The 20,103-nt window shown below is 45.2% G+C and overlaps 1 protein-coding gene and 1 non-coding gene across 6 annotated transcripts in view; one reads left to right on the top strand and one right to left on the bottom strand.

Moving 5' to 3' along the window:
* The window catches only part of c16h1orf159 (chromosome 16 C1orf159 homolog), a 42,620-nt gene extending 25,168 nt beyond the window's left edge, over positions 1 to 17,452 (top strand). For 3 of the 5 annotated variants that reach the window (XM_072477987.1, XM_072477985.1, XM_072477986.1), the window contains exons 5-9: positions 976 to 1,041; positions 1,174 to 1,308; positions 5,975 to 6,000; positions 9,860 to 9,890; positions 12,525 to 17,452. In XM_072477987.1, the coding sequence (XP_072334088.1) occupies positions 976 to 1,041; positions 1,174 to 1,308; positions 5,975 to 6,000; positions 9,860 to 9,890; positions 12,525 to 12,607 (341 nt within the window). In that variant the 3' untranslated portion in view covers positions 12,608 to 17,452. The remainder of the gene's footprint in view (positions 1 to 975; positions 1,042 to 1,173; positions 1,309 to 5,974; positions 6,001 to 9,859; positions 9,891 to 12,524) is intronic. The other 2 variants (XR_011935392.1, XM_072477988.1) reach the window with 2 other exon arrangements.
* On the bottom strand, positions 7,964 to 8,157 carry LOC140393420 (U2 spliceosomal RNA). Its single transcript, XR_011935605.1, has one exon. It is a non-coding gene; the product is annotated as a U2 spliceosomal RNA (small nuclear RNA).
* Positions 17,453 to 20,103: the final 2,651 nt, after the last annotated feature.

Genomic DNA, 20,103 nt, shown 5'->3' with positions numbered 1-20,103 from the left:
CATCTGAGGGTGGGAGAAGGGCTTCCACAACACGTGGAGGCCAACTTGTTCCAGGACCTGGTGAAGCCAATAGAGTGAGGGAAAGAGGGGGGGAGAGGGCAGGAATAGACTAAGGGAAAACCTAAAACGAGGGGTGGAAGGAGAGGGAGGGTGGTGCTAATCGACAGGAGGGAGGAGGGGGAGGGGGGGAAGGAACTAAAAATACGTAAATAGACGATAATGACCTTTTGTAAACAATGTATAAACAGTAAACTTCCAAAAGAAAATTGTTTTTTAAAAAAGAGACTTCTGCAAGTAGAAACAAATGGAGTTAGTTTCAGAATTTAATTACTACTCTCATGCAAATTGTCTCGTGTTTCTGATGTGACTGGCGGCCAGGTTCAGTGTCAGTAATTTAAAAGCGTGTTGTGAAAGGTTTGCATTCATTCTGCTATCAATGCAAGGCCATGAACCAAGTAGATAGTAGCTGTTGTTTCGACGATAGTATGAGCTTTGTCATTTGAAAGGGTTCAGTTGTCTGTTTCCAACTGCAAAACTGCTGGGCTTAATTAACATTTAATGGAAATACGAAAGAAGAGTCGGAACATCAAACCTTTTGGCGGAGAAAATCAGCAATATTTCCTCAAATTGCATGTCGACTGCTGGAAACTCTGATTCGCTATTGAAGTCACAATGTTTTATGCTTTCTCCTTTGTACTACTTATCCCAAAGCTTCCAGTTCAATGCTGGAGATCGGTCCACTCCATTCATATGGGTTCAACATATTATTGTGGTATGATGTACAGCTGCTGGAGTGTGAGAATTGCACTTTGGATCTCAATTAATAATTCTACATCTAATTATAATTCCACTTTTGCAACAGTACACCAAGAAAACGGTGCAACTTCCTCAGGAAAACTTGTCCTTTTGAGAGTTCATTGTTTGGGTGTATTTAGTATTGTATGAATTTCACACTCATTAGTTTTTCTGCTACAGCACGTTCCAGCAGTGAAGTGAATTCGGCAAATGGCACCACGGTGGGCCCGACTATCATTAAAATTGGTAAGAACACCAATTGCGAAAAGCATAGAGGTTGTCATGAAGCTTCTTGTCGTTGCTTAAGTAGCATCATTTACTCAACACCAACAATCAGTGATTTCTCCATCTCTTTCGTCTCTTTTTTATTTTATGAAGGAGGACCGGGAATAGCTGCTTCATTATGTCTGGGAACGCTATTTATCAGCTCATTCTTCATTCTGTCTGTGGCTGCATTTTTCTACCTCAAGCGGTCCAACAAACTCCCACATTTGTTCAACCAACGAAACAAAGGTGAAGACTTTGTTTGTACTGGTTTGTTATGGTTGTTAAGAGTCTTGTTCTAGACGGATGAGATTGAACAGTTTGCCAGTTTAAATTGATCCCGTGTTTTATTCCTTCGCTTGGGTTTCCTTTCTCCACTTTCCAGGAAGGGCAAATAGTGACTGTTCAATACTAGGCTCATTTCACTGCGATCATCTAGCTCATCTTGTATTGATATTTCATCATTTCACCCTTCCCCCCCCCCCCCCCCCCCCCCGCCCCCCCAATGCCACTTAGTAGGAATTACATAACTTTACCTGCATTTGATCTTCATTCCCATCCATCACGTTTCTGGTCCTTTTAAGTAAATTTAAAATACCCAATTAATTTTTATTTCCAATTAAGGGGCAATTTAGTGTGGCCAATCCACCTGCCCTGCACATCTTTGGGTTGTGGGGGTGAGACCCATGCAGACATGGGGAGAATGTGCAAACTCCACACGGACGGTGACCCAGGGCCGGGGTCGAACCCGGGTCCTCGGCGGCGAGAGTCGTTTCTGGTCCTAATGATACCACAACATTGCCACTTAACTCAGCCACGTGTTTGTGATTTTCCTCCCAAATCTTCATCCACCTCATGCTCACTTCCGAATAGTTGTCAATAGCTTTTTGGAAGACGTTTTACTGCTTGGTCATCTTTTTGGATTTAAAGAAAACAGCCTTTGATTCCTGCCAATTAACAAAAGCAGCAGTTGGTGGGCCTGCACAGGAATTGTTATTCGACTTAACCCCTAAGACAACTAAATGCCATCTCCACCATTTCCAAATAAGAACCTTTTTGGTTTAGGAAATTTCTTGTTTCACAAGACTAGTACTTCGGTCCAATTTGTTTAATGCTAGTGTTGCTCGTTTATTATTACACATCCATTATTGAGATTGAAGCTTGTTAGCCCAAGCCATATTCAGTGTTGAAGTTTTTGATAATCACGGGAAGAAGTTGGAAGCAGAATTTCTGAACACCCATTGTCTGCGCAACAGCAGATGATCTGATGTGTCTGTTAGCAATTTGTTGCTTCAGCCTTTGACTATTTTCCACAGTCTGTTACGGCAAGATGCCATCTTCTGTCAATTAAACTTTGGGAATTGTTTAATCACCAAGTGAAGAAATTGTGAAACGCCATATTGTGTGCGCTCAGGTGTTGCTCTACATACTATGGTGGACTACTCTGGTGGTCGGTGGGGAGATAGAAAAGATTCAGGTTTTTTTGAGCTGAGAGGAAGAATAATACCTCACCTGTCATGGGCAGTTATTGGCTGAATATTAAGGCCAGAGATTTTCGGATGGCGGGGGCGTGCCAAACAAAGAGCGGGCGTGAAATACATTCCCACTGACTCCGGCTGCCCTGCTGCCGATTTAGACTCTTATGAGCGTTGATTGGCACTAGGCGGGACTTCCGCCCTCAACCAGGAGGATGTCCCACCTAGGAAAACTGCTGGCCAATCTGCTTGGCTGGCTGCTCCCCAGTCCCTGCAGCAACAGTGCTGCAGTGGATTGAAGAGGAACTGCACCAGGCAGCCTGAGACCAAGTCCGGGAAGTGGAGGAAAAGTTAACTGTCGGGGATCCCAGGGCAAGGAAGGTGAAGCCTGGGGCGGGATTGTGGGGGTAGGCCGGGGTGAGGAGGGAAGTTCAGAGGTCACCGGGCCTTAAAGGGATAAGCGTTCCCATTCAGAAAGGGGTCTCTGATAAGGATGCCCTCCACCACACCCATGTGGTATTATCATAAATGTAAGAACTGCAAGGGTTAATGAAATGTTTAAATCTGCCACTGGAGGGAGCTCGAGTTACAAGTATATAAAACATTGATGATAAGTCTTGTGGGGAGTGATGTGAAGGCGATAGCTGGAGTATAGACTGCAGGAAAGATAGTGTGAATGAGAGCAGATCATAGTTTATAATAATGTAGACATTAGTTGTAGATGAGTGTAGATTATATGTTAATTATCAACTATATTATTTAGGAGTATATTATTTAGGAGTACGTGTCGAGTCCAAATTAGTAGTGTTAAGAAAGTTATAACTTTGTTCAAGTTAAAGCTATTTTGTGGTCTTTGTGAACACTACGCCAATCATCCTGAATTTAGCGACAAATAGAACACGACACCCCCATCCTCTTCCCACCCCACATCTAATTTGGACTATTTCCGACCTTCTCCCATGGATCTTCCCGCCAGCCTAAACGTTGAGGTTGGAAGGGAAGCGGACCTTAAGTGACCAATAACTGTGCTCCCCACCTAAAAGCCTGCCAGAGGGCAGCGTAAAATGTAGGCCTAAGTCAATATTAATGTTCTGAGCAAGCTGTAAAAAAAAAAAAAGGAGAAATTCTCAAATACCTAATATTTTAAGATGTTAATATAGAAATTAAAACTCGTTTAAAAAGGATACTATTCAGACACATTTGCATTGACAAAAGAAAATGAATAGTTGACATTATTTCCTTAGCAGCAAGGGCCAATATTCTCTGAGCAACTGTGAACGGCATTAAGATGTTATATACTTGGCAGACACTATGGAGCTTGATATAATTGGCACTGTAGATGTTCACTTTATGTTGTGCAACTTTAAGCTTCCATCCGAAACTGCTAAAATTAAGATACCTTGGTCATTTTTAAAATGTGACTTATGGAATGGATCCAGAAACAGATGTGGTACCATCACTTAAATATAATTCTTCCCATTGTTTCACCCCCACCCCTTTCTTTCCCTCGCTCTTTTCCTCCCGCCCCTCAGAATTGTTGAAGTGTCTCCTTTCCCTATTTTTTAAAAAGTACACAGCTTTGAAGGAAGGAGCAATATTCTACAAAATTGGATGCTGCAGTCGCCCAAGCAATTTCCTAAACCTGTAATTGATTAACACCATAGATAACAAATGCTGAATTTCATGTTACACCTACCAGTTTGAACTAACGATTTTTGGAAGTGATGCCAACAGATAGTGTCCAGTAGCAGCCCCAGGGAAAGTTGAATTCTACAACCCTCCGATATCGAAAAGATTCAATAACTCACTGAATTATGCAGCACAGAAGGAGGTCATTTGGCCCTTACCTGGTGCTGCCTCTTTAATAGAGCTATCCAATTAATTCCACTTCCCTGGTCTTTCCCCATAACCTTCTTACTTGAAGGGAAAACATTATTTATCAATTTCACTTTTGAGTTGCTGGTGAATCTTCTTCCACTATCCTTTTAGGCAGTGCATTGCACAGTGCGACAATTCGCTGTGATTCTTTTTCTACAAAAAGATTTCTTTGTGTAACCTCCTGTTCTTTAGCCAATTGCATTTAAAACTACGGCTTCCAGTCACTGACCCTTCTGCCACTGGAAACAGTTTCCCCTTATTCACTCTCGCAAGATCATGAATGGTTTTGAAACGTCTCTATTCAATTTCCTCTTGGCCTTACACGGAAGGAGAACAATGTCATCTTCTCCAGTCTCTCCACATAGCTGAAGACCTTCCAACCCATGTGCCATTCATTCTACGTTCTAGTAAATCCTTTCCAAGATTTTGGCCTCCGTCCTCAATGTTGAACACAATACATTGGCTGAGGCCTGGGGCAGGATTCTCCCCTAACCGGTGGGGCGAGGGGTCCCGGTGCTGAGGAGTGATGTGAAGCACTCCGGCGTCGGGCCGCCCCAAAGGTGCGGAATCCTCTGCACCTTCAGGGGCTAGGCCGGCCCCGGAGTGGTTTGCGGCGCGCCGGCCGGCGGGGAAGGGGCTTGGCGCCATGCCAACCGGCGCCGAGGGGCCTCCACCGGCCGGCGCGAGTTGGCGCATGCGCGGGAGCGCCAGCGTGTACTGGCATCATCCCAGCGCATGCGCAGGGGGGGTTCATCTCCGCGGCGGCCATCGCGGAGGACCACAGCGGCCGACGTGGAACAATAGAGTGCCCCCATAGCACAGATCGGTGGGCCCTGATCGCGGGCCAGGCCACCGTGGGGGCACCGCCCGTGCCAGATCCCTCCGTGACCCCCCCCCCCCCCCCAAGGACCCCGGAGGCTACCCGCGCCGCCATGTCCCGCCGGTAAGGTCCTACTCTAATTTACGGCGGTGGGACCAGCAAAAAAAAAAGAGAAATGGGCGGCCACTCGGCCCATCGCGGGCCGGAGAATCGCCGGGGGGGCCGCTGCCAGCAGCCGCCGACCGGCGCGGCGCGAATCCCACCCCCACCAAATCTCCGGCACCGGAGAATTTGGCAGCCAGTGGGGGCGGGATTCACGCCGCCCCCGCCCCCCCCCCCCCCCCCCCCCCCCCGCGATTCTCTGACCCGGCGGGGTGTCGGAGGGTGTTCAGTGAAGAGTTAGCTCTTTCCCAACATTAGGAACTCCAAGCAGTCCAGTGAGTTACCTGGGCTATTTTTAAGCTTCGGTTTTAAAATGTTGGCTAGGGTCTTCCCAATCACTCAACCAGCTTATTCACTGATTTGATTTAGCTAAATGTTCCAGACCAGAAGGATCCCAGTTTAACTTCAGTTTTTACTGTGGTTTTGGCCAGGGCAGTAATGAGTTTACACGATAAATTGATCTCCAGTGAGTCACTCTATAAAGTGTTGTGTGTGGTTATAGCATCACCATGTTGTTGGCAATGTCAGCCAGTCTGAACATGTGCTTTATTACTGACGTGACTCTTATTGTTTTTTTCAGGTTCAATACTACAGCCAAGTGAAGTGGTAAGTGAAACGTAATGTTCCAATATGAAGCCCTTTGGGTTGTTCTGTATTTAAGGTACCATGTAAATGCAAGTTGTTGTTATACTTGGATGTGTTCAATGAATATCACTGATTTGCATTTGCAAGCACGATTTTCTTTTCCCCTGGTTGCTTTCGATAGGCTAGTGATCATCCGAGATTATTTGATTACCAAACAATCGCCAGTTAATCATCTGGTTATGGACAATCCAAGCAGGTGCTTCCCCTCGAATAAAAGTATAAACTCCTGTAAAGACAATTCTGTAAAAAGAGTGGACATGTTCAGGTTTTAGTTCTAGGTTTTATTAATTTCCAGCATTTGTAATTTTAATTACCTACCTGGTATTTTCCATGATTGTTTATACACTTGTCATGTTGACCATACCATTCACAGATCGTTGACAGTATAGATATGAGGGCTGTTTGGTTTGGTACATATGAACTTGACCCATATAATTGTTTTTGAAGTGATCCTCGTGGTTTCTGCCTCCATTCTTTCCCCTATGCCTGCCCTATTCTCTGTATTAATTACCGTGTATGTATGAAGATGATTCAGAAAGCATCCTGTAATATTAGATGGTTTGTTTCAGCATCCAAAGTATTTAGGCAAGGTAATTTACCCAAACCCAGAGTGAGCCTCCATTAAGATATAAGAAAGTACTGTGTCTGCGTGGGTTTCCTCCGAGTGCCCTGGTTTCTCCCCACAGTCCAAGGATGTGCAGGTTAGGTAGGGTTACAGGGATAGGGGGGGGGGGAGGATATTCAGAGGGGAAGCTTTTTCCCAGGGTGGAAGAGTCAATTACTAGGGGACATAGGTTTAAGGTGAGAGGGGAAAAGTTCAGAGGAGCTGTGCGAGGGAAGTTTTTTGCACAGAGGGTAGTGGGTGCCTGGAACTCGCTGCCGGGGGAGGTGGTGGAAGCAGGGACGATAGTGACGTTTAAGAAGGTAGGATAGTCACAAATACATGTGATGTGTTGGGTGTTCTGGATCACATACAGGTCACCAACACTTGAAGTAGTGCAACACTATTTTATTAAAAGGTTAACTATTTAAACATACTTGAACTGTGGGTAAATACGATACTAGCTTTAATTAAAGACCTTTGCCTTGTCCTAACCAGCCGATGCACTCAGCACATGGTGAATGTCTGTGTCGCAGGCTGTGAGCTCTGTGCTCCAAGCTGGCTGCTACTCAAATGAGCGGGAACTCTGATGTCCCCTGTCTTTATAGTGCGTGTGCTCTCACTGGTGATTGGCTGCGGTGTTGTGTATGTTGATTGGTCCCACTGTGTGTCCATCAGTGTGTGTCTGCACCATGATATACTGGTGTATGTTATGACAGCATGAATAGGATGGGAATATAGAGATACCGACCCCTGGAAGTGTAGAAGCTTTTAATTTAGTCAGGCGTCATGATCGGCACAGGCTTGGAGGGCCGAAGGACTTGATCCTGTGCTCTACTGCTCTTTGTTCTTTGTATAACCAAACCTGTGCACTTTGTAAAGGAAATATAAATTGCAAGATACCAGGGGTGGGATTCTCCATCCCGCCATACCCGTCTCCTGGTGTGGCCCGCCCCCGCCGGCAGCGACATCCTCCATCCCACCAGCTGGCCAATGGGGTTCCCATTGTGGGCACCCCCACACCATCGGGAAATCCGCGGGCGTGAGTGTGCTGCCAGAGAGGCGGAGGATCCCGCCGACGGAGAATCCAGCCCCAGATATTTCTCCAGACCTCAGTAAAGATTCACTTGTTGGATTGCTGTCTACCGTCTAACTTTGAATGTCCAAAGTTTTATCTTGTTTGAACTTGTCCTGAACTGACACCGAGACCATGAGAACTAATTTTCAGCTGCAGCATGGGTGGAAATCGAGGAGTAGTAGATCAGTCACTCATTCTGTGAAAAAACATTGGCTGCCTATTATCTTTTTTTATTTTAAATTTTTTTCCTTTTCTGAGTTACCAAGCCAGGGCTCAGAGTGTGGGTCAGGGGCGAACCCCTAATCCAGCTCCTCGCCTGCTCCAAAAAACTAATTCAAATTGAATCCAATTCATGGTCCCCACAAGAGAGACATACCAGATCTGAACCAAAGGCTCAATCCACAGACACTTGATCTTAGCCAAAAGGCCGAGAAGCGATCTGCCTATTGTCAACCCCACCACATCTACCGCGCTAGTTTTCAGCTCTGCTGAAGTTGATTATTAACTGCCCTCCCTCCTGTATGCACATCCAAACAATAATTAGAAGATTAAAAGATGTGGGAACAGCTGGGCAGGCCTGTTGGCATCCTGCGCATATGGGGTGGCACGGCGGCTAGCACTGTTGCTTCCCAGCGCCAGGAACCCGGGTTTGATTCCCAGCTTGGGTCACTGGCTGTGCGGAGTCTGCACGTTCCCCTCGTGTCTGCGTGGATTTCCTCCGGGTGCTCCGGTTTCCTCCCACACGTACCGAAAGACGTGCTTGTTGGGTGAATTGGACATTCTGAATTCTCCCTCCGTGTACCCGAACAGGCGCCGGAGTGTGGCAAAGAGGGGAATTTCACAGCAACCTCATTGCAGTGTTAATGTAAGCCTACTTGTGACAATAATAAAGATTATTATGACCCCAACACAGACCTGTTTCCGTGTTGTAATTTCATGATGCTTCCAGGTTTCATGTTCGAGTGGTACAAGCTCAAATCAGTTACCCGTCATTTCCCTTCTGTTCATCTGTGGCCTCTGCTTTCGAGTCGTTCAGGTTCCAGGTCGCAAACTCCCAATGTTCACTATGGTTCCAAATTCTCGGTCGGACACCTTTTGTGTCCTGTCACCTGTGGAATTGGGTGCCTGACTCCTCCTGTTCTTACTGCTCCAGTCTCCCAGGATCCAAACCGTTAACTGTCATGGCAGCAGCTCCTCTCCCTCTGGGTCTACAGTCCAAAAGCAAAGAGGGACCCAAGTGAATTCAGGAGGAATTGAGTGGTAAGAATGTGGGATGTGCTGCTTCAAGAAGTAGTTGAGTCAAATCAAATAGCATAGACGCGTGTTCAGGCGAAACTATGCAAGGAGAAATGCCGAGTATTCTTTTGCTAATAGAGTTCGATGAAGCAGAGTGGGACTGGGGTGGGGAGGCTTGTGTAAAGCAAACGTAAATGGCATAGATGAGTTGAGCTCAGAGGCCTATGTCTGTGCTGTAGACTCTATGTAACAGCCCTCCAATCGGAAAGACACTACCTACCTTATAGCTAGATAGTGAAAGCAATGTGCCAGATACTATGGGACAGGCCTTTTTATTTCAGGTAATCTTGCATTTCTGGAGTAATTCTGGATTGGAATGAAGTTGGCATGGGTCACCAGACTGTTGTAATCGTGTTCAATAAAGGGAGGAGGCTATTCAAATATTCTGAATATGACCGCTCTTTTGAATGAGCCACCCAATTAGTCCTAACTCCACTGCTGCATCCCCATCAACCTGCATTCCCCATTCCCCTCCGCTTAAGTATTAATTAAATTTCTCCTTTATTACAAATGATGATCGAATCTGCTTTTTGCCCTTTCAGATCATAATTTCACACAAACAATGCAACAGAACACTGTGGAAGTGCCGGATAACTTGGCATTCTACCTGATCAGGAGTGTGTGCCAATTGTAATGGATATAATGGAATTTAGAATTGGTTCAGAGTCAGCTGCCTTCATTTGATCTGCTTGACAGCTCTCGGCAATTTATGTGCAAATGCTGTCGAACGTTCTCTCAGTAATTCATGCTATCATCAGTCCCTTTTTAATTCGGTGTTAATGTGATCTCGCAATAACTCTAATCAGTGGCATTAATGTGACTAAAGTTCTTCAATTGTTTTACAGGCAGAAATGATGAGGAGCCCCGTTAGGTCAGGTAATGGACATGAATTTAACAGATGGGGACAAGTTATTTCAGGCATGTGTGTAAATATGAAGGAGGGGGAGGTGCCAGGACGGGAGGTTTAACATAAAATATTAACTGCTTTTCTAATCCTTGTGAGCATGTCAAGTGCATGATAATCACCCCCGTGTTCATAAAGTGTGGCTTCCTACATCTCTTTCCAATCTTGGTCTCCCCACCCTCTCCTCCACCTCAGTGGCAGAAAATTGCTCTGGCTGCTGCTGCTGTGTGTTGTAATCTAACTGCATTCAATAAGAACAATTTGGAGCATTGCTACACATAACCAACCACAACAATATCTCTAACCCAGCCCCTTTGGTTGGATGCATGGCTATTTTTTAAAAATATGTGTATTTTTATTGGTTTTGCATTTCTCACAACATGGCAAGGAGCATTCCACAATAATAAAGAGAAATCTACAGAATGTAATACAAAAAAAATAAGAACATGAGGAGGTATGCAGACAAGGGTAACGCGTGTATAGATACGGGGTCCCTATCTTTTGGTCCCCAGTAATCGGTTACTGCAACCGTGCTGTATTCATTTTATACATGTTGCCTCCCGGTATTAAAACACCAGGGGCTTTTTGGGGGCCACCGAGATGTATCTTGGTGCTGTTGATGTGGTTGCACCCATGTGCTTCCTTGCCATTCAGGGCAGCACGGTGGCGCAGTGATTAGCCTCACGGCGCTGAGGACCCGGGTTCAATCCCGGCCTGGGTCACTCTCGGTGTGGAGTTTGCACATTCTCCCCTTGTCTGCTTGGGTTTCGCCCTCACAGCCCAAAGATGTTCAGGTTAGGTGGATTGGCCACACTAAATTGACCCTTAATTGGAAAAACAATAATTGGGTACTCTTTTTTTTAAATTCCTTGCCATTCGTCCTCTCTGATTCCTCTGCCTTGCTTACCCTGTATCCTGGTTGGTGTCCCTCCCTTCCCCTTTTCCTGACTCCCCCCTCTTTTCCTCTTCCATTATCTGTTTTGGTCCCGGCTTTGGCTGTTCCGACACCCTGAAGACTGCCACTAGTGTTCATGGCACCCCCTGACCCCTCCCCCCCAACCTTGGAAATGGCCTCAATAAATACAGTCCAGTATCCGACAAGCCTGGGAGAGGACCAGAACATGTGGGTGTGGCTGGCCAGACCTCCCTGGCACTGTTCATGTTCACGTTTGTGCGTGGCTATTTCTTGATGGAAGCTAATTTGTCTGTGAACGTGGTTCTGTTCATTTCTTCTCCTGCTCCTCTCCACAAATTTCACCCCGAAACTTTAAATGATTGGCTGGCAAAACATAATTTACACAACGCAAACTCTCTTTCGCATCCCTTCTGTGCCGTTGATTGCCTGCTAGTTTTGACTAAGGTAAAGGTCTTCTGTGATGATTCGCTATATCCTTAAACCACACCATCTCACCACAAGTCAATAAAAACTACTTAAACTCTGGTCTGCGGTCGAAGAGCTATCTGATCTATTAATGCTGTTCAGGGAATTTCATGGTGAGGCCATGCTTGAGCCTTCACTCTTCCTCTTCCTCTTCGCCATCCTTATGCTTGGGTTGCTGGTGAGCAATGTCAGGGGTGATCTGCTAATAATTTGGTGCATCAAGATCTGTAACAAAGCCAAATGAAGTTCCATCAATAGCAGCCAGGAGGTCCCATGCGCCTGTGTATGCCAGCAACATCTCCTAACAACAGTGGCAATTTTGTTGTCCTGTTAAGATTTATCGGCAGATTTGGAAGGTATAAAATCCATCCATAACTGTTCATGAGTTTTTTGATGTCAATTATTTGAGCTTGCAAGCGCTGGTTTGAACAGAATTTGCAATGGGAAGAAACATTACATTGAGCATATTGATTACCCTTGTCCTCACTTAATTGTGTTTCCAATTCCACTGTGGAATGCCCCTTTGACATGGGGCTGGAGAAGCTGTTACTGAATTGATTGTATCTCAGACACACTACCGCTGCAGTGTGGCTGCTTGCTTGTGTTCTGAATTGTCCCCCTTTGCCCTGCAGAGGAGGTGACAGTGCCTCCGTCAATCTCTTGAGGTAAGATCCATATAAACCAGCTGAGAGGGAACTTTGCCCATCACCCTGTTCCCACTGGCCTACATTGGTAGCCAGTCCACCAGCACCTTGATTTTAGAATTCTTACCTTCATGTTCAAATCCTTCCATGGCTTTTTGTCTTCTCCAGTTACACGTGGGAAGTGCCTTTGGACATTTTGTTATTTTAACAGCACTATATGAGCACTATATGAATACAAGTTACTGTTTTCCCGTAACAGCCTCCCCGAACAGGTGCCGGAATGTGGTGACTAGGGGCTTTTCACAGTAACTTCATTTGAAGACTACTTGTGACAATAAGCGACTTTCATTTCATTTTCATGAGCAAGAATGAGATTTACTGCTACCTAAAATAGATATGAAGATTGAGGTTCTGCTGCCTCCTGAGTTGCACAAAGGTTTTTATGTAGGTTGACAATTTGCACTCTTGTGCTTGCCATCTTAATAACCTGCTCAACCAAGAACTTATAATACAATTAATCACTGGCATGTTGTCCCTTTCTGTTGTCTAATTTGTTCACTTTCCTGCCTCTTGTATTTCAGTGCGAAAGCAAAGATACTCAAGAAGAGAAAGGCTCTCTGCTTCTGCAGCTTCCTTTGCATCCACTGCCATAAGCGATGTATGATTCTGCCCCATCTACTGTGTGCGTTCAAGAAATGGTGTTGTTTTGAATTTGTGCACCCCTGTACTGAAGGACATCATTGTTCTGCTACATTGCCCGGGGTGGGGGCTACTTTCCAGATCGCTTGTTTTATTGACACGCTACTGGAGATGCATACTGCAGCAAACCTGTACAAACAGATTCTCTGCCCTGTCTGGCATGGACTGTTCATTATCATTGGGCTTTTCACCAGAATCAGAGGTGACATGATGGTGAAGCCAAAGGTTAATATGTAACAGAGGAAAGCATCAGTTTATTTCCCAGGTGGGTTTACATCATCCAGCTGTTGGTATCCAAGACAGACTGACCCTTTCTAACCTTCACCTGGTTTCTTTCTAGCTCGTCCATCTTCTTCAAATACTGCCAAACTTAGAAGAGAGTTTGCATTTTCTCTCCTCCTCTGAAGGTGCTGACGTTTCCTACGATAGAATTCCACTGGCATCCCCAGTGATCATTGTTTAGGTGTTGAACTTGGACCAGAACAGACTCTGTTTTTGATTGTGATTTGAGACAGCTGGTCATCTCCTCACCTGATGTTCATGCAAACACTTTTACATTGTGCCAAATGCTATCTGCATTGAGATTTCCTAGCTCGGAACAGACCAGGCATTCTAGTACATATCATTTTCGTTTCACACCGGATTGTGTCCCTGAATGTAATTAGAGTTTCCCCATTTGGGGTAAGTATTCTCTCCATTTTGTGATCAGGCAGCAGAAAGGGTAGATTGGTGACATTAGCCTTTAAGTTCGCCAGTTGGAGGCATGTGATGGTAGTCTGGCGGTTTGGTATTTTACCCCTGCCTGGAATAAATATCTGTGTTTTTCCCCTTGTGGTACCATTTATACTGCTTTTGAATTTGTATTCAATGGTTTCCCATTGCTAATCCAATATTGCGCATGGTATTATGACAATTTAAGATTCTTGGGCATGCTGGAAAAACTAAGATGCACAATATCTTGCTTTTTTAAAATAAATTTAAAGTGCTCAATTATTTTTTTCCAATAAAGTGGCAATTTAATGTGGCCAATCCACCCAGCCTGCACATCTTTGGGTTGTGGGGGTGAGACCCAGGCAGACACCGGGAGAATGTGCAAACTCCACACGGACAGTGACCCCGAGCCGGGATCGAACCTGGGACCTCGACGCCGTGAGGCAGCAGTGCTAACCCACCGTGCCGCCCGCACAATATCAACTCCCAGTAAATTTGAAAATGAGTTACGGGGATCCGAGCAGATAATTTACAATGTTTGTTGTAGTTTCTGCATGGCGGTTGTCTGTTTATTTGTACTGTAGGGTTCAATCACCTGGAGTTATTGAGGAGATGAGGACCCGCCTTAATGTATCAGTCCATGGAATTATGTGGTGACTCCTGTGTTCAATAGCAAACGTAGACCAGCTGTTTGTGCAATTGCTCAGAATGGAGTTCTTCCCCTCCCTTCAATGATTAGGCTTTGGATTGAATGGCCCTCTCCTCCGTCTTATGCGTATGTGAAATCATTGTACGATTCGGTTTTGTGTCAAAAGCTCTGCTAAGATTATACAAAGCTGCACTGTGTGCCCAAAATTAAACTTTCGGCTATTTTTCCCCAATGGGCCAACATTTTTTTCACTTATTGAACTGAGGAGATGTTAAAACGTAAACAGCGAGTGCTCATTCCCCAGAGCTGGCCGCCACATCTATTTGCCCAGTTCAGCTGACTGCGTTTTGGCAGTTTTGTGGCACGATTACTGATCTGTGGAGGAGCCGAGTCAGAACAAGCAGCTGTTAGCCCGAGCTGGAAGTGGGACTCGGGTTGATATTGATTGTGGAGAATTCCTGGCTCAGGTTTGCAGGCGATTGGGTGGTGCCCAGTGGTCTCCGTGGGAAGATAGCCAACAGAAACCCAAAAATATTTGCTCACTCACATTTGGCTGTGGGAGGATGGGGGAAGCACGGTGGCGCAGTGATTAGCACCGCTGCCTCACGTGCCAAGCTCCCAGGTTCGAAATCGGCCCCGGGTCACTGCCCGTGTGGAGTTTACACATTCCCCCCGTGTCTGCGTGGGTCTCACCCCCTCAACCCAAAGATGTGCAAGGTAGGTGGATTGGCTGCACTAAATTGCCCCTTAATTGCAAGAAGAGAATTGGGTACTCTAAATGTATTAAAAAAAACATTTGACTGTCGGGCATTTGTAAAGTGAAACTTCTCCGAATAAATCCAATTGCCCTGATGCAGAATAGAAGCAGCAGATTTGCCACATTCTCCCAGACTAGGAATTTCTGGTTTGTGCAGAGTGTACCATCAACACATTTAATTGTCAAAGTGAGCGTTCAATACACTATATAAGCAGAAAGATGCAAACTATTAAGGTGCTAGGTATTCTTTTTAAGTGTGATTATGTTTTCAAAAAGAAAGGTAAAATCTATCAACAGCTTTATGGTGTAATGTTGCACTAGTGCCTTTACGTACTTGCCAGGGAGTTAACACTGGCCTGTCAAGTTCCTCTTGAGACTGTTTGAAAAGAATTGGTCATGAAATGCATCACAATTCACAAGAGGTAGTATTCCTGTTCAAGTGAGAGGAACTGTTGAGTTCCCCTTTCCACACCGATCGCTGTAGCAGGCACAACCTGTGGCCCAGATTGAACACTCACGGGGATCCTTGTGTGAGGGAGATCGTAGAGAAGTTCACATGCACTCAAAACTTTGCCGCCCTGCTGCAAAAGGTGCACCTCCTCTGTAATGTCAGCCTGATTCAGTTGGTAGCACTGCTGCCTCATGTAGAACTTGAATGAAGTTCCAATGCAAGACCTTGACTTCAGGAGCAAGAGCTGCATTGTTAAAAGAAACCGTCCAGTCCAATAATACTGCTTGGTGTGTGTGTGCTTTAGGTAGGTATTAAAGTTATATTACACCCACCCCCGGGGTGGGGGTGGGGGGCATAAAATTGGGGGTCAGGCCAATGATATTGTGCCCATTACCTGTCCCCCCCCTTCGGGTATTTCAACCATGGCAGGCAGTCTGCCAGTGGGCCAATCGAGACCTCTAAGTGGCCACTTACGGGCCTCCTCCTGCCGCAACAGGGCGTTTACCCATGCAGGGGAGGCCAAAGCTGGGTCTCGAGCCCGCCAGGTAAAACCTGGTGAGCCTTGCATTGCAGACCCCCCCCTCCCCTTATCTTTCCAACCATTCTGCTGAAGATACATAGCAGTATAATTTCTGTGAAAATGTTCAGAGTCTTGTTCTGAAAGATATATATTTCCTGCGATATCATTTTTTCTGTTGCCTCTCCCCTTACTCTGCTGATATTGTGCTTCCCTCTCCTCCCCTTCATTTGCCGTGCTTTCACTTTATTTTAAACCTCACCAAATTGACAAACCAAATCTTCACTTCATTAACAGGTTTGCTATGAGCGAAAAACACTATTGACAGCTAGAACGATAGCAGGCCAGATAACGTGACTTTAATAGAAATCCTTTATTGAAACACGAAAATAAATGAAACCGGTTGCAAAGGAAAATACATCCAGGAAGCCTTAACCAACATCACCAACAGCAAAAAAATTCTCGACATTTATCTCACTGCTGTTTGTGGGAGCTTGCTGTGCACAACTTGGTTCCTGTGGTTTCTACATTAGACCAATGCCTAAACTTCATTAAAAGAATTTTATTCGGTATGAAATGCAAATTCGCATTGCTTCCAACGTGTTAGAATCAACTGGTGAAAATAGCAAAGTGTTTCCGAATCATTACAATGGCCCATTTCAGTGCGTGTCAAACTGTTGGCAACAGAACAAAGACAGCAGCCAGTGCTTGAACTAACCAGGTTTTGGTTAAGAAAGGATAACATAGCCAATGTGATAAAGCTAAACAAATCAGTAAATGTTTCCTTTACTTAGTCGTTCCCATTCATTCCAGGAAACCTTTTCAAAGGGTTCCATTTACTTTAGTGTTTTGAGAAAGGATTTATATTAAAGGCACACCCTCTGGCCTTCTATCGTTTTAGCTGTCAGTAGTGGTTTTTTTCTTCATAGCAAACCTTTGGGTATAACTAATAGCCTCCGGCACAATGGCACTCGGAGTTACTCCAGTCCCATACAACACCACCAATAACATTAGGCTTCCAAGGCCTAGCTGACAACCGCACCCCTATCCAGTATTCCGATGAAGCAAACAGTGGTGAATTCGGAGGAGGCCCTGTCCTATACTTTGGGATTTAATTTACTAGTTGCCAACGTGTGTGCTGGCTTCTGGAAAATGGGGAGATGGTGAGACTGGTGCAAGTTCCCAAGCACGTTTCCCCATGGAAAATGGAAGGCTTGAAGTGCTATTAACATGGCCGATGTTCATTTACCCACGCCTCTTCTCCGATTGCAGCTAACATGTGTATAAGGAGTGAATTGTCAGTTTGATGCAGTTCAGTTTGGGAGACGTAGATCCTCTTGGGATTAAACCATTGTGAATATGAGAGTGGAGGAAGAGGAGAGAAAATCAAAACCAAAATGCAGTTACTGTTCAATTGCGAATATCTTAATGTTGTCCATATTTTTAATAGTGAAATGGCAATAAGTTGAGTGATTTATTTGGAAGAGAGAAAACACCAGGATTTGATCACCAGGTACTATGCAAGAATTAATGTGAACCTTGTGTTATACTAATCACAGTTGCTTGAACTAGCCAAATTGATTCAATGTTAGCTGCTGTTGTACGTTTTACTGCTGTTGTACAGCAAGATAGTTTTTCCGATATTTGTTCTATAATTATTTTATACTGATCTGAGAGCTGTTTTTTAATTGTGTTTTCAAATAAAAGGATTGTTGTCGATTGATATTTTTTTGCATCTGCGACTCCTGTACCAATTCCATCTGTTTTAGAAAATAGACCCAGCAGCTGCTACTCTCCTGGTGTCCACTGAGTGGTGCACTAGAGTTGGGTTTGGTTGGTGGCACCTTTATTCACATCCCTCTCCCACTGCTTGGGGGCAAATCGGCTGGCGGGCCGAAGAACTTTCGACGGGAACCATACCTCACTGGGCCGCTGAGGAGCCTGCCTAAAAAGGGGGCTGGGCTTCTGTCCTGCATGGGAGTAGCAGTTGGTCATTCAGTGAGCTGTTGTTGGCTGATCTCTATCTTAACTCCATCTGCCGGCCTTGTTTCAGTCGGTCTTGTTTCAGTAACCATTAATACCCCGATCTAACAAAAATCTATCATTCCTTGGTTTGGAAATGTTCAATTGACACCCACTTCTGCAGCATTTTAGGGAGGGAGTTCCAGATTTTTACTGGAAAGTTTTTTGCAGTGTTTTGAGGAAGTGCTTCCTGACACCAGCATTGAACTTGCCTAGCGCTCATTTTAAGGTTGTTACGGAATCCCTCATTGGAAGGAATACCAAAATTGCTGAAGATTAGAAGTGCGCTACGGAACTTGGCCGTTGGTGTTGGGAAAGCGAGGATTTGACGTGACGGACTGCAGCTGTCTTGCGGCCCCCATTTACAGCATCTGTATAGCAAGCACCGTCTTTTAACTCTGGGTGGGATGGTCAGGGTTTGCTGGAGAAATCCTCACCGCTGCAGTCCCGCAACCAATTGGGACATCCGGGCATGGGCAGGAGAAACACCACGCTGCTCGTCAGAATTTTGCACAGTGGCCAGTGGGAAGCGGATACCCAACAGAAACCGATTCTGCCCCACTACCGGCAGTGTTTCTGTACTCAAAACGGGCTAGAATCCTGGGCTTTCAATTAAATGAAACGGGGGGTGTGATTTACCCGAATGGGGACAGAGTCCGTCGCAAGTGCATTTAACTAGGTGTTTCGCGGCGCTCGGAGCATCAAGAAACACCACACTATTGAACACCCATTCGGGTCGATATGGGGCCTCAGCGGGGAATGCCCTGACGAGGCCACACTCAGTCCCATTTTCTACACGGAGCTCCGCTCGCCGTAATAAAAAGGTTACTTGTGTTGGTTACAAACCTGGTGACTGTAGTTTATTGGCTCAACCAAGGACCTCGGGTATTTTGAATAAAATGTAATTTCACCTGCGTTGCGACTGCAGTTCACGTGCCACTGGAATTGATCGCGCACGAGCCCAGGGTGTGTGGCAATGTGTGTAAAAAATCCAGAACAGAACAGGAACTGGACTGGACTGTCTGGCCCTTCAAGCCAGTTCTGCCATTCAATGAGGCCACAGTTAATTTCGTGCCTCAATAGGGCGGCGCGATGATTAGCACTATTACCCCACGGCGACGAAGACACGGGTTCGATCCCAGCCCCGGGTCACTGTCCGTGTGGAGTTTGCACATTCTCCCCGTGTCTGCGTGGGTTTCACCCCCACAACCCAAAAGGATGTGCAGGGTAGGTGAATTGTCCCTTAATTGGACAAAAAATTAATTAGGTACTTTAAATTAATTTTAAAAAATCTTCTGCCGCAACTTTCCCTTCTCACTCTATCCCCATATTCCAGGGTAGAGAATTCCAAAAGAAATTTCTCCTCAGGAAGAACAGTCGCGGCTGAGGATTCTCAGTATAATGTTCTCTCGAACATGAAAATGTGTAAATAGATCATGTATATGTAAATACAGCTTGAATATGTAAATACCGCTCTGAGGGAGCCACTGTCTTGGAATGCTGATACAGTTGATGCAGCCCACTGACGCTAACAAGCTTTAAACAGTAGTATCGCTTGGAAATAGTTGCATGTTAACACAAAAAGCACCTCAATATAATGCATAAGGGGTAATTGTGTGGATGTGCATGCCGTGTTGCGGTAAAATATTAGTGGGTGCTCTTGTGCGCCCTTGGCTGAAGCTCCCATACGTGGTGTGAAAATCCATAATTTCCCCTCCCCTCCACCCTCCGTTAATATATTAACAGCTTTAATTGTTCGCCTTTGATTACGAAAATAAAGAATGGAGCAGAATGAAAAAAAGAGGTTGAGTAATTCTAACAACCGCATTACAAGAGAGGATTTTATTTGGGGTCTGGGAAGCGGGAGATAAGAGACTGAGTGACAGTGTGTGAGCTGAACCAGCAGCAGCTTGAACATTGCTAAGTTGTAAAATTCTGTGTGTAAATCAGAGCCTCACTGTGTGTGTGTGTGTGTGTGTGTGTGTGTGTGTGTGTTCGATGAATTGCCATAGGTGGCCTGTGTGTCAACTGCCTCAAACCTTTTTATCAGAGATCTATATTAATGCTCAATATTATTTGACACGAGAGGAACAATCCAATTATAGAACAGATTGATCATGAATATAGTTTTTTTTAAATTTTAGAAGAGTGAGCTTCAAATGAACCCTGTGAACTGCCTCAATAGAGATGCAAAGCAATATACGTATATATTCTCCTCCCCCACGCATGCGTCTCCACCTTTTGACTGTTCATTGCAATAAAAGTTAAATAAATAAATGACTTGCTTGTCTCAAGTCAATGTGTAACTTGGACCTTCTCGTTGTATTTTCCACACCATCACCATGTGACTAGAA

The sequence above is a fragment of the Scyliorhinus torazame genome, chromosome 16 (assembly GCF_047496885.1).
Source record: "Scyliorhinus torazame isolate Kashiwa2021f chromosome 16, sScyTor2.1, whole genome shotgun sequence".
Lineage (NCBI taxonomy): Eukaryota > Metazoa > Chordata > Chondrichthyes > Carcharhiniformes > Scyliorhinidae > Scyliorhinus > Scyliorhinus torazame.
This window is presented reverse-complemented; position numbering and strand designations above follow the sequence as displayed.